Source organism: Scomber japonicus, chromosome 23 (genome assembly GCF_027409825.1).
Source record: "Scomber japonicus isolate fScoJap1 chromosome 23, fScoJap1.pri, whole genome shotgun sequence".
NCBI lineage: Eukaryota > Metazoa > Chordata > Actinopteri > Scombriformes > Scombridae > Scomber > Scomber japonicus.
This window is the reverse complement of record NC_070600.1, coordinates 15,866,317-15,880,374: the sequence shown is the minus strand read 5'-3', so window position 1 is coordinate 15,880,374 and position 14,058 is coordinate 15,866,317. Positions and strand designations below refer to the sequence as shown.

The window sequence follows — 14,058 nt, the reverse complement described above, 5'->3', positions numbered from 1 at the left end:
TGTAGGAATTCAAATGGTGTTCTTAATTCCCCAAATAACTGAGTCAGCTGGCCATGTAGTCCTCAGAATTTGAGGACTATTTTAACTATAGATATTTGCACATTTTTAATTTCAAGTATGATATCAAATTTAAAAAAAGGGACGAGTCTCTCTATGACATATAGATTAGGACAGGAGCATGGTGAATGAGTGTATGAAAAATAATTGGAAAATACGGCTTATTGATCATTTGTGTATCCCAGTAAGATACATGCATTTCTGTCCATAAATGTTACCTACCACTCACTAAACCGTACACTCTTAAGTGTAGTCTCAAAAGAGGTAATTTAATCACATTGAGCCTCTACGGATATCTGACAGCTCAATATTTTCCTGCAAGCTCAGCTTATTTTCCATCCTTTTATGTATGTATGAGATTCTCAACAGTGAATTGCCCAAGCAGAAATCTGACTTCCATACTGCATAAAGGCCAGGAGCAACATAGGATGCTTAAGTGGGTATGCATAACCTATTCAGTTGATTCTTTCATTTCCTTGTCTTCAAACTGAAATTAACTTGGAGCTTTACACACTACATAAAATGTTGTCCACAATAAGTAATATGACATTATGGCTGAAATGCTTAAATTCTTTAAGTGAAAAACTACAGAAGTTAAACATCTATTTAAAGTCTGTATTTGTTTTTATAACTTTGCTAATGTCTCTACACTCAGAATTAAAGGTTTGGTACATCCCTTAGTCAGAGGTTACAGTTACACAAATGTATTGGATTGCATAACAAAGTTCAGTGAACAGGTGCATCTGCTATCTTAAGCATAATATTGATTTAACTGTAACTACATTTTCTTGTGTACTTTGCTCAGGCAAACATTATATGACTGCACAAATTAATCTTTTTTTAAATTCATCCTCTGCATTTGAGCCATCAAAACGGTTTAGGAGCAGCAAACAGCTATAGTACAGCACGGTGGGTGAATCTCCACTCTTAAGGGCAACTCTGTGGTGATGAAAAAGGCAGTAGTAACCTAATACCTAACATTCATGTCATGTTGTATGCAAGCTTCCTCATGCAAACATAAAGAGAACATACAAACTATTGCTGTAGGGCAGCAGTGCCAACCACTGAGCCATCATGCCACTAGTGCTACATGAATATGAAATGACAAATAATGTTTTTTTTTGTGCTACAAGACGCTTGACTTACAGTGGTTCATTTTACAGTTCAAATGGCAAGCTAAACTGTGTAAAACCTAGTGTCCAAATAATAAAAGGCAAAGAAAAACTGCCATAATTTAAGCTGTTAGTATTTTATCAAGAGATGAGCTCAACTTGGAAAAACATCGCCTGAAGGATTTAAATTAGTTTTGCACAGTATTGATCAAAAAATTAACCTAAGTAATGTATTCATATTCTTAAAGTTAGAATAAACCAACTTTTGTGTTTTTGTTAGCCAGTGCCTATGTTCTTTCTTACATTTATGTCAAAAGTGATAGTGATAGTACTCACAGTATAGCTATCACCATGCTGTGTGCCAGATGTTGCTCTTTCTTCTCCTGTTGGACTCATGGGCTTAGGGTCAGACATGGATCTCTGCATGGTTTTTGTTCCCCTGGGACTAGCTGGAGAGACTTTCGATGAATCTGCACTTCCTCTTAGCTTTTGTGGGCTTGTATCACCCAGGGATTTCTCATAGGATACAAACTCAAGGGATTTGCTAGGGGATATACAGGGGGATATGGGGGAATAGAGCACATTGGGAGATTTAGGAGGGGCTTGAAGCGTAGAGGACTCAGCTTTAAGGTTAGGAGACTGGCCTATTTCTATGGGGGTGGGTCGTTTCTTTGGTGAGGTCCTTTCAGAGTCAGACAGCTCCATTCTAGTGTCCATTCTAATGTTCCCATCTGTATCAGTTTGTATAGAAATTTCAGTGTGGGCTTGAAGAGACACTTCTGATTGCCCTCCCCTATCTCCCCTGGCAGTGCGTGGCCGGGTTTGCCTGCTTCTAGTTTGAGCCTCCCATTCATCTTGATCTTCATCATCAGTCTGCACACAACTGTCAACACTCTTTTTAGCACTTCTCTTTTTTCTCCCTGCTGTATAAGCTTTGCTGACTGTCTCATCCTCTTCATCTGTCTGGCACCCACTATCTGTGATCTTTCGAGACAGGACTGTGCCATCGGGTCCTAAAACAACTGCCTCCTGCAAGCCATGCCCTGGCATGTCTCCACCTGGGTACATCTGACGAAGCTTTTGCTCTTCCAGTTGCAAACGGAGTTGCTCTTGGAGTCTCTGAATCTGCTCAAGCTGTTGCTGTTGCTGAGCATATGTTTCTTTCTGCATCATAAGGTGAGCCTGTCTTTCCTCTTCTTGTTGGGTCAGGATATGCTGCTTCATGGCTTGCAGCTCCTCCAGTTCCTTCTGTACCAGGAGCTGTTCTTGCTCACGGAACCGCTGAATCTCATGGCGCTCCCACTCTAATTCCTCAGCAAGTCGTTGTTGCTTGAGTTTTTCCATCTCTAGCCTTTCACGCTCTGCCTGATACTGGCCATCCCCAGGAACCATGGGTGAGGAAAGAGCCTCCAGTGAAGCAGCTATGGCCTCCAGTGAGGCATCAGTGTAGGTGTCAAGAGATAAAGAGGTTGTTCCTGTGTTGACAGCTTCAGCAGAAGTAACTGCCCTAGATATCTCCAGATTGAGTGGGGCGTCTCCTTGTTCTTCTGCTGCAGTAATGGAGATGGTAGACAGGAAACTATGTGACCGTGTCAGTGGCAAGTTCTGGAGGTTGGACAGTGAAGGCATGGTGTCGCTGGTATGCATACCTGACAGTGTGTTGTATGTTGTACTAAAGATGGAACCAGGTTGGGTGGTAATGGCATATGTAGATGGAATTGGTGCTGCAACAGAGGAATAGACCACCCCATTTGATGACCTTAAGACGCTGCTTGTACCAAAGAGTGTACCAACAGCACTTGTGACTCTGGCTTGGGAATAGGGTGGAATTGTCATTCCTGCGTATGTCCCTTTCTTGGAGTAGTCAACTGCTTCACCTGTCAAAAGTCAAAAACATCAGTTGAGTCCATATAATGCAGACTAATTCAATGTTGAAGCAAGTAATGCCTTATCCAAATCATGGAAAAGGTGGAAAAGGGATTTAAAAAAAACCCTCTTATGTCCACAAGCATTAACAAAATGCACAGTAACAGCATGCAGGCACATGCAAAAATCTCACGATGAAAGAACAAAAAAACCAAAGAAGAATGAATTGTCCATGCAAAACAAAACAAAAAGTAAAAACAAACCAAAAAAATACCATGTTAGCCATGAATGAGTGGAGGCAGTTCAAAATGACATTTAATTGACAGGTCTGCAATGTCACTGCACTGACCTGCATCAGAAATCTTTGCTGAGGTAAGATCTACTGCACCCTCTGTGGTGCCACTGAAGTTATAGCTGTTCTTACTCTTGTAAAAGAACAGGCCAGCTTCTGCTAGATTAGTGTCAGACATTGACGGTTTAATTCCACCAAACCCTCTCATGCCATAAGGTGAGCGGTCATACTGGTAATGGTCATCGCGATATCCAAAGCGATCTTCAGGCAGGGGTGTGGTGGGTTGCTGAGTAGTGCAGCTTCCTGCAAATGGGAGCTTGTACACAACATCACAGCATACAGCTCTTTTTCCTGCAGTCAGATCGACTGGTTTGCCATCATCATCTGTGATTACAGCCGTGACCACTTCCGCAGAAGCAGCATCCACTGACACTAAAGTGTTGAATGGTTTTGTTGTGCTAAGGTCAACAGCTCCTGCCACTGAGGTTGTTCCTGTAGTCAATCCATTGGCGACGCAACCTGCAACAGAAGTGGGTGCAATAGTGACAGGGATGGACTGGAAAACTCCACCACCTGTGCTTGACCCAACTGAGAGGTTAATGGGGATTTCTGTACCAGTATTAGTGGAGGGCTGAGAATCAATAGGGCGATATATAATTTGAGAAACAGGCTCAAATGCTTTGTTTTTTGTGAGCTGCAGGGGCACTGAAGATGCTTGGTAGGTGTCTATATTATCAGATGGCTGGATTGTGGCAGCACAGGTCACGATGGTGATGCTATCAGTTACAATAGAGACAGTGGATGATTCAGCACTAAGGTTGACCACAGGTGACTGCACTGCACTGTTCTGACGACTGACATCAGTTACAAAGGACTGACGTCTTGAGTCTGGACCAGATGACAGATCCACACCATTCATGCCTGATTCTGGGTCCACCTTCATAGTCCTAAGATCTACCACCTCACAAGGTTGGATGGCCTGTCCATTCTGTACTGGCAATTGGGGTTTAGTTTTCTCCAATGAGATTGGGACACCATTTGCCCTTGGAGCTGGCACTGGTGGTGGTGTCCTTTCATGTACAACAGAGACAGTGGTTCTTTGGACTTCTGTAGTGACCACTTGAGAGATGAGGTTAGGCATAACCACAGGTGGCTGTGCTGAGGCAGATATAGCCTCAATTATGTGACAAGAACTAGATATGTGTTTTTCTGGGCCACAAATCTCTTGACTCTCAATGGATTCTGTCACTCGCGTGAATGCCAGAGGCACCCTGGTTGTTTGAGGAGGAGTAGGTTGTGGATGCTGCTGTGGATGTGATTGAGGCTGAGGCTGTGGTTGGTGATAACTTTGGGGCTGAGCTTGACGTGAGGGAGATGCTGGGCCAGGGCTAGTAGGAGCTTGAGTTGAGACACCGTCTACTGGAGAGCTAGGCTGTGATGGCAGTGTGATGACCACATATGTATCACGAAGATTGCTGGCATATCTTGGAGAAGAGGGAGACTTCGGTGAGGGTTGAAATGACTTGCTCTCAGAAGAGGGGCTCAGATTCAGGGCTATGTCAGTAGAACCAGTGGGAAGTGCAGTGGGTCTTGGTGGATGTGGGACATGGGCAGGTGAAGACGGCTGGGAACCAGGCTTCGGTGCAATTGGAGGTTTGACACCATGTCCTGTCCTGTGGCTATCCCCAATACCAGCAGGAATTGATGGCTTTGGGGGAACAGGAGGGGGGACATGAGGTTTGTATGTTGGTGTAACTGCTTGTCTTGTAGGTGATCCTTGGGATGTAGTCATAGCCATTGTCTCTGGTCTGATTGGAGCTGCTGAAGCCTGAGATGGAAGTGGAACTGGAGCCTTCCTTGGGAAAACAGTAGGTTTTGGTGGAGTGGGAGGAGGCAGTGGTGGTGCAACAGGTACTTCTGCTGTTTCCTGAGAATTAGCCATACGCAGGACGCTTGGCTTAGGGGGCACGGGTGGGGCAGTTGACACAACGCTAGGTATACTGGGAGTGTACTGGGGAACTGTGGGTAAGGGCGACACACTGACAATCACAGGGGCTGATGTTTTTGGGAATGCACTTGATAAGTCAACAACATCAGCCTCGGATGCTGCAATGGTCGTGTGAGTTTGCTGATCTGATGTTGATGATGGATGAGACTCAGAAAATGCTGTCACAGCTTTGGTTTCCATAGTTGACGTCGTGTCTGATACTGCAGTTATCTCCTCTTCCTTTTTAAACATACTCTCGTCATCGGAGGACACCTCTCCTGAAGAGCATTGCGTCACCTTTAAATCTGGAATTGGGTGGAGCGCCCTTCTATATGCAGTTGCCTCTATTTCTGGGTCCTGCTGAGTAGGACTTGTTCCAGGAGTCAGCACTCTTTTCATTAGCTCTTCATAGGCAGTTTCAGCATCCAACAATGGCTTCCCATCTTTGCCTAATGTTATAGTACAAACTTTGGACAAGGTATTCTCAGCAGGTTGCAGCACAATTTCTGGATTAGTGCTTTCTATATTTGGCTGCATTTGTTTATATTCTTGCTCTAGCTTCATGAATTCCTTCCTCTTCTTTATCATGTCTTCATACACTTCATCTGGTGATCTCAGGATTTTGGGCTGAACAGGAACAACAATCTTCTCTGGCTCCCCTATATCAGCTGTTGAATTGTCAATAAGAGATGCATAGGCATAATCTTCAATAAGCATGCCTCCATAAAGGGACTCTTTTCCCAGTTGAATCTCACCTTTGTCAGCTGTTGGAGACTTAGCCTTCAGCAATATTTCCTCATAAGCCTCATCAGCAGATTTGAGAGATTTTGTGTGTGCTTTATCGGTATTTTGATTATCTGTTGGAGAGTGAAGAGATACTGATGTAGGCAGTTTATATGTTTTCTGGACTTCTGCAATCTTTGCGGCATAGATTTCAAAACCTTCAGGATCTGATTCAATACTGGGGGAGAAATCAGAGCAAGATGATCGTCTAATCTCCTCCATTTCAGCTTCCTGCCTCAGTTCTTCAGTTGGTGAGGCATCTTCAATAGGGGAAAGATTGCTTGGCGGTGTCTTTGGACGTTCTCGCCTCCTCTGGGCTCTAATCTCTTCTTTATCTTTCTTCGATTTTTTCCCTGAGCCCTTCTGCTTTTCTTGCTCCCTGAGCAGTTCCTCTTCTTCCCGTAACTCTTCTTCCTCAGATGAGTCTTCAATAGTTGGCAGCATTTGGCCAGGTTGTCTGTGTTTGGCTTTCCTGTGTTGTTTACCCTCACCAGAGCGAATGTGGCTGGGACTACTATCACTGTCTTCATCCAGAGATGAGAGGGATGTTGGGGATGTCCCAGGTGTAAAGCTGGATGCATGTAGACTGGATGACCCCTCACCTCTAGACCGGTCATCTGGCGAGTCTGTAAGGCTTTCCATCTCAGGCTCTCCATCATCATTGGGTACATGCATAGGGCTGCTGGTTGCATTCAGCTCCATAGTTTGGAATTTGCGAACTCCAGTACCACTCTGACGTTCCTCCTCTCTTGGTTCTGGTACCCCATCTTTGTCTTTTGCGGATTTATCCAATGAAATGTGAAGTTGTTTATCTTCTTCATCATCTGGACTTATAGTGCTTTTCTTGGTAAGTCGTCTGGTTTTTCCTGATGTTGACCTCTCCACAGCCTCTGTTTTCTCTTGTTCCATTTTTTTCTTCTCATCCTCTCTGATCTTTCGCCGGATTAGGTTTTCCTCATCAGATGGAGAAGCATCTTCATTCTCACTCATTTCAATTATCTGCTTCCGGATAAAATCCTCATCATCCCCTGACATAGGGCTTTCTTTTCCAAAGCTTTCACTACTATCATCCAATGAATCTGCCCTTATATCCATGGGCACAAGGAGCTTTTTCTTTGCGATACCTTTGGCATTCTTCTCACAAAGTTCTCTGTCATCTTCTGAACTTGGTGAGTCAGGTGAAAGAGGAAGCACCTCTAATTTACGTCTGGTCTTTAATGTATCTGTTAGTTTCTCCTCATCATCCTTTGGTTGTGTGCTTGGCTGGGCCTCAAGAATGGGAAGTACTGTGCTTTCCAGCTTTGCCAGGTCTGAGGGGCTGGTGGGACTGCCCTCCCTAGCAGCCATTTCTTTCTCTCCAGGCTCTTTCAGAGTCTTTACCATTTTGACCTGTTGAATGAAAATAAGATGTCATTATTTTTTTCTCAATATATTGCCATGCATCAAAGAAACATATTTAAACTGGATTGTTATTCACAATATAACAGTAGTAGAGTAACAGATGAAAATAAGCTTCGTGGATTTGATTTTTTTACAGAAGTAGAGGGCTCAGTAAATCATGTCACACCAAAAACTGGCGGGTGTAATCTGTGGTGAGGGCACAGTATAACTTTGTTTGTAGTACTGGGCTTTTAGAACAGCATGGAAAATAGAAATTTTAAGCATTTTTCAACTTATTTTTAGATAATCAGTGAAGTTGACAAAGTGTATTGAATTACAATATAAATTTTGGGCAAAATACTACAAAAGTTCCAATCTTTAAGCATGTGATACAGTCTATAATTAAAACATTTTATATTGCACATGTAACATTAATTTTCAATACAATACATAGTTAAGCCATTTCCCATATAACTGACCACATATATTGTATTTGTTAATTACATCAGAGACTAAGCAATTCCTATGTGAAAATAATCATGTAATCTACCACTACATGTATGAAATACTACGGTCACCTCTGTGACTGCATCTTCATCATTGGGCTTTTCCAGAGGCTGAGCTTTAGCCTCTTTTTCCTCCTCCATGTTAGTGTTATCCTTATTTGGACCTTTGTCCTGCTTACTAACTACAGAGACTGGGATTTCAGGTTCTGCTACAGGGACTGAAACTACTGATACAGACACATCTCCATTTTCAAAAGCTTTCTCTGATATTTCATCCTTTTTTGATTTTGTGTTCTCTCTGACATCAAACTCTGGAGTGCCATCTTTGTCAAAGATTGCACTTTCCTCGGATACCAAAATAGATTCCTGGATGTTGCCAGCAACAGGTTTTGACTCAACCTCCTCTTTGTCAAGTTTTGCTTCTTTCTCAATGATTGACACTTTTCCCTCAGTGAATTTCTCAGGCTGTTTTTCATTATTGCCTGTTTGATCTAACGTTTCTTTTTTTACGTCATGTTGATTTTCACCAGTGATGTTTAATTTTTGTGAACCAGACTCTGCCTCATCCTGGCTAAGTTTGTCCTCACAGGATTTATCTCTGAGTTTTGTTTCACTAATGACAGCTGAGGATGACACCATCTCTATGCTTTGCATTGGCTCTGTGGTATTGATCTTTCCTTGCTCTTTACCATCAGGTGGTGGGAGAGCAGATGTAACTGCTTTCTCAGATTTGTCATCTTCTTTTAACAGTGTCTCTATAGGTGTCTGACTTTCCTCTTTCAGTGCTTCACTCTCTGCTTTGACTAAAGATTGTTCTATCTCCACTGATTTCTCTGGCAATGAGGCTGTCTCAACAATGCTGTTCTCAGCAGGTGATGGCTCACACTTTGTTTCTGATTCAACCTCTTTACGTATCTGTATCTCTTCTTTTGGGATTTCTTCAGCAACAGTCAGGATTGTCTCACCTGCTCTTTCTGATTCTTTTTTCTCTACACAACACACATTCTCTGTTTCAGTAGATGCATGTTCTGCTTCATTAACCTTCTCTTTAAGTGGTGTCTGGTCGTTTGCCTTCTTAAGTGTAATACTTTCCTCAGCTGCATCTCTCTGAACTCCCTTCTCTTCTAAGGCTTGGCTATCATCTGATTTTCCCTCAACTGTTGTCTTCTCAATATCCTTCTCCCCAATAGTTTCCTTGTCAACTAATTTTTCCTTAACAACGCTCTCTTCAACAGTGTCCTTTACTGTTTTACTCTCAACTGATTTTTCCTCAACAGCTGCTTCCTGCTTAACAGTTTCCTGTTCAATGATAATATTTTCTTTCTCCAGAGATTTGGTTTCTCCTTCAACTGGAGCAATGGGAATTGACTCATTTGTGGGATCAAGTGTAGTAGGCTTCTTCTCTTTTTCTATGGGTTTGTTTTCCACTTCATTAGCCTGACATTTCTCCTCTGAAGCTGAGGCAGGGGGTTTGCTGTCTGTAATCACTGAAGGACTTTCAGGTGCTACACATTTTTCTTGCTCGGGTTCTAATTGTTCCAGGGGCTTGTCAGGTTTATGTTCCTCAACTTTGTCAACAGGGGCTACAACATCTACATTTTCTGCAGCCTCAACTAAAGCTTGAGGAGCGTCTTCTGTGAATGTTGGCTTCTCGACTACTGGTTCTGGTTCTGGTTTTATTTCAGTAATTTCATTCTTGATGTCAGGTGCTACAGTCTCTGCCTCAGGTTTTGGGGGGATGATTGTATGGTCCACATTACAAGCCGTATCCACTGTATCAGATATAGTCTGACCTACTGTAGTGGCTTGGGGTTCATCTTTCTGAGGATGACCAAGTTCAACCTCTATTACTTTCTCATCTTTTTCATTTTTAGCTGTGGAATCTGGCCTTGGCTCAGACTGATCAGGAATTTCTTGTGTGACTTCTTCAATGACTGAGGCAGATTTTGGTTCAACTGAATTAGTTGTCACATCTAGAGGTTTTTCTGGAGTGGGCTCCACTTTCTCATTATCTGTCAGGGGAGCTGCAGCCTCATCCAGAGAAACCTTGGAATTTGTCTCTGTTTCTACCTCAGCAGGGACTGTTGTTTTGTCTAAGTCTGTATTAGTCAATAGATTTTGCATCTCACTTTTCTCAGAGAGAGAAAGGTTCTCTGTCGCTTCTTCAGAGCTACTCTGCTGTTGCGGAACTGCTGGGATTTCACTGACAATTGCACTCTGTGCTTGCTGCTCAACATTAGATGGCTCTGTTTCAAGGTGACTATGGTCCTCTGCCGCTTTCTCACAGCTACTCTGTTGTTGTTCAACTGCTGGGATTTCACTAACAGTTGCAGTCTGTTCTGGCTGCTCAATATTAGATGGCTCTGTCTCAGGCTGAGTATGGTCTTCTGCTACTTTCTCAGAGCTTATCTGCTGTTGCTCAACTGCTGGGATTTCACTAACAGTTGCACTCTGTGTTTGTTGCTCAGCATTAGATGGTGATATGTCAGGATGAGGAGGGTCCTCTGCTATTTTCTCAGAGCTACTCTGCTCTTGTTCAACTGCTGGAATTTCAGGGCTACTCTCGGCTTCACTCTCTGAAACTGAAACTTTTTGTTCAGGATGAATTACAGGCTCAGGCACTGGTTCAGCTGCTAATGGTTGTTTTTGTTCTTCTGACTTTGGTGTTTCCTGAGGGGTGTTATCAGCAGGAGGGGCACTATCAGAGGGAGGCGCATCATGATCAGGTGAAATTGCAGCAGGTGTGGGAATGGTTGTGGGCTCTACCTTGGTCTCAGGAGCAGGTGAGGGTAGGTTTGCTGCTTCTACTACAGGTTTGCTATCTACAGCAGCAGGGGCAGGGGTGGAGGAGGGGGCAGGAGAAGGAGCAGGTCCAGGCGGTGGCTTCTTTGGGGAAGCCATGGCTGGAGGTGGCATGTCTCCGAGCTGACCCGACATGGCTCGTTGGGTCTGACAGTTGAGGCAAAGCCATTCTTTCTGTGAGACAAAGACAGTAAAATATTGTTAGTGATTAATATCAGTTCTTAAAAGAAAACTGTCTAGTGTTAAGTGTTTATACCACTAAATCAGTAAAAGTAAATGGCATAGATTTGTTAAAAAGACTCTGTAATTAGATAGTCACTGTGACAATGCACCAATATAACTTCTTCTATTTCTAGGGGAGCTTTTACATTTGTGTGACTTCAGAGATGGGCCTATGCATAATGCATGGTAATGGGACAGGAGTTTACCAAGGCATGTCAGAAAGAGTTGGGTGGCTTTTGCAGACATTTCATGTAGCAGACTAACCAGAGAGACTGTGTTTGAGTTTGTTTTCTATGATTGTATCATTTGGTGTTCAAACACGACAGTACAACATGCACATATCCTAAACATGACCTTGTTAAATTTAAAACACCCCCCCCCCAAAAAAACAAACAAAACATAAGTCTCCTGTCATCAGAAATGTGCAAATTAGTGAACCACAACTGTTTTTCTTTTCAGAAATCCACTCCGTGTACATTTTATTTATTTAGTTCCTCTATTTAAAATCCAATGCCCAACTCAAGTCAAATTAAGTAATGTTTTTAGTGCTGTTTATTCTTCAAGTGCAAAAATATTTATCATTATTTCCTTCTTATACTTATACCACTTATGAAAACGAAACATTGACACAGATGTTCTAATCTGTCTGCTTTGGCTGTATCTGCTAGCTAATTAGTGTTGTATATTCCCAGGTACCCTTTATTAAGGCTGAAGGCTGTGGTGTGGGGCAAAATAACAATGGTAGTTATAATTAATTATAATGAATAAGTGGTTATTTTTGGAGGTTAATATCTGGTACTGATCCTCTCTGAATTGAAATTAAAGTGATTATAAACAATCAACGATGGGGTGTTGATGAGATCTTAGAAAATACAAATAAATAAACATTCTAGCCATAGACAGTACACACACACACACACACACACACACACACACACACACACACACACACACACACACACACACACACACACACACACACACCTATCCAATGTAGGGACACCAGATTAGAAAGTGCATTATGGGACCACACTGCAAACACTCATCTGCCTAACACACCAATTGCGCACACACACACACACACATACACTGACTCCCAGAAGAGCTAATAGTCAGCATGTTTTCATTGCACCTCCACTCTGATGTAAACACCTCATTTCACATTTCGCCACAGCTTTCCGGTGCTGCAACATTCCTCTGTGACCTCCCTTTTACTAATGCTTTTGCATGGTTTACCAGCAGGGTTTATGCTAAATTCAGCCTTCAGTGAAGATCGCTGCCTGCATGTAAGCCATGCTGCAGAAAATCCATCTCTATCCAAGCACAGAGAGACAGAAAGAAAGACTGAGACAGAATGAGTGCAAAAAAGCAGGAGACTGAGATAATATAGCAACAAAGTCAGGGTATGAGCCATTGTGTCATGCCACACCTACAGTATGAAGCTTACTCTACTGAGAGAATTGTATAACTGCCCACAGATCTTTGCAGCAGGTCCTAAATCATAAAAAGGCCGCAAAAATATTTTGAGAGTGATTTTAATATCTGGAGAAACAATAGCAATAACAGTGCTCCTTCCATTACTAAAGTTTGCTGACAATAGCTTGTTACATTCCTAATCAACTTAATCCTCAGACATGATGATGGACAAAGTACAGATGCGAGTTCCTTTCTGTGCGTGGATGTGCGAGCACACGCTATCAACATGACCCATCCATCCCTGCTGGGAGGACTTGAGATGGGAGTTTCTCCAGCTTGACGGCTCTATCAGTTAAACCAGAGAGAGCAGGCACTGAGAGCCAGAGAGATGGCTGCTGATAGGAAATACTAAAAAACCACTCAGTCAGAGAACTGGTCAGCCTTAGCCACTTCAGAACCTGTCATCATTGACGTTATCAACACATCACAGCAGGCACACTTACAGCCTTTACTGCCCCCTCACTCACTCAATACACTAGGTCAGTTTGTTTATTTTAGCTACTGTGCAGCTTCTGTGCTACTCTGCACTTAAAAAGAGGTGATTCCTATAAATTCCCTGTTGAAGCAGGAAAGTTAATTCAACTCCCTGCTGATGAAAGGCCATCTCAAATGTGTTTTCTACTGATTTGCCTTATAGCAGTCACCCTAAAAGGCCAGTGTCCTCCTAGTTCCATTTAAAACTACACAGAACAACTCCAGAGGCGGTAGCTCCAAACTTTAACACCTAGTAACCAACACATGAGACAAAAGGTGTTAGTAGTTGGTACACAGCAAGCACTGATGCATACAACATTTTCTGCCTTGTTTTCTGAGTTGTTTTATATGTTTAATGTATTTTATTTTTCAGTTTTCTCTAACTGAATAATCAAAACAAAACAAGTCTACAGCCACGCTAGCATCTCTGGGAGACTGTAATTAGGCAAAGCAGTGCTTTATAGTAAATGCTAACATTAGCATGCTAACATCCTGACAAAGACAATGCTATTATGCAGATGTTTAGCTGATACTATTTACCGGATGTACAATTCTAGTCAGAATCAATCATTAGGTTGTCCGACAAGTTCAGTGCCTGTGTATGCTTCTGTCTGTCTGCCTTGATGGCTTCTGCAAACAGCAGCATGGATGATTCATAAAAGGAAGGTAGTCACTCTGCAATCTTTCAAGGACGTTTCTTAGCATCAAGTGTTCATGGACACCAAAGGATTGACACACAACGCCCACAAAGATGAGCTTGTGACGGTGGGGATGACATACATACTCTGATAAAAGGTAATGAAGGTCTTGGAAGACAATGAAAACTTGCTCTCTCTTTCCACATGACAAGCCCTCAAATAAATAAAAAGCTCAAGACTAAGTGAGAGTTCCAAACGTTCCGTCTTCTTAAGACTTCCTCAAAAGACACAGGATAAAGACAAGCTGAAAATCACAGACAACAACTATTGAGACAATATGGGCCATACCCATGGGAGTTGGAGTATTGTGAAGTTCTGTGCAGTTCTTTGATTAAGACAAGGGATCCAATGAAGGTTTTACCCAGCTAATTTTATACAGAGCCTGGCACAGAGAGGGTTGCCA

General features: G+C 42.6%; 1 protein-coding gene across 1 annotated transcript in view; it reads right to left on the bottom strand.

Moving 5' to 3' along the window:
- pcloa (piccolo presynaptic cytomatrix protein a) overlaps positions 1 to 14,058 on the bottom strand; it is a 53,204-nt gene that overhangs the window by 22,611 nt on the left and 16,535 nt on the right. Inside the window, exons 4-6 of the mRNA XM_053313867.1 lie at positions 10,750 to 10,959; positions 3,385 to 7,486; positions 1,506 to 3,046 (exon numbers count right to left, since the gene is read on the bottom strand). Coding sequence (XP_053169842.1) covers positions 1,506 to 3,046; positions 3,385 to 7,486; positions 10,750 to 10,959 — 5,853 coding nt within the window. The remainder of the gene's footprint in view (positions 1 to 1,505; positions 3,047 to 3,384; positions 7,487 to 10,749; positions 10,960 to 14,058) is intronic.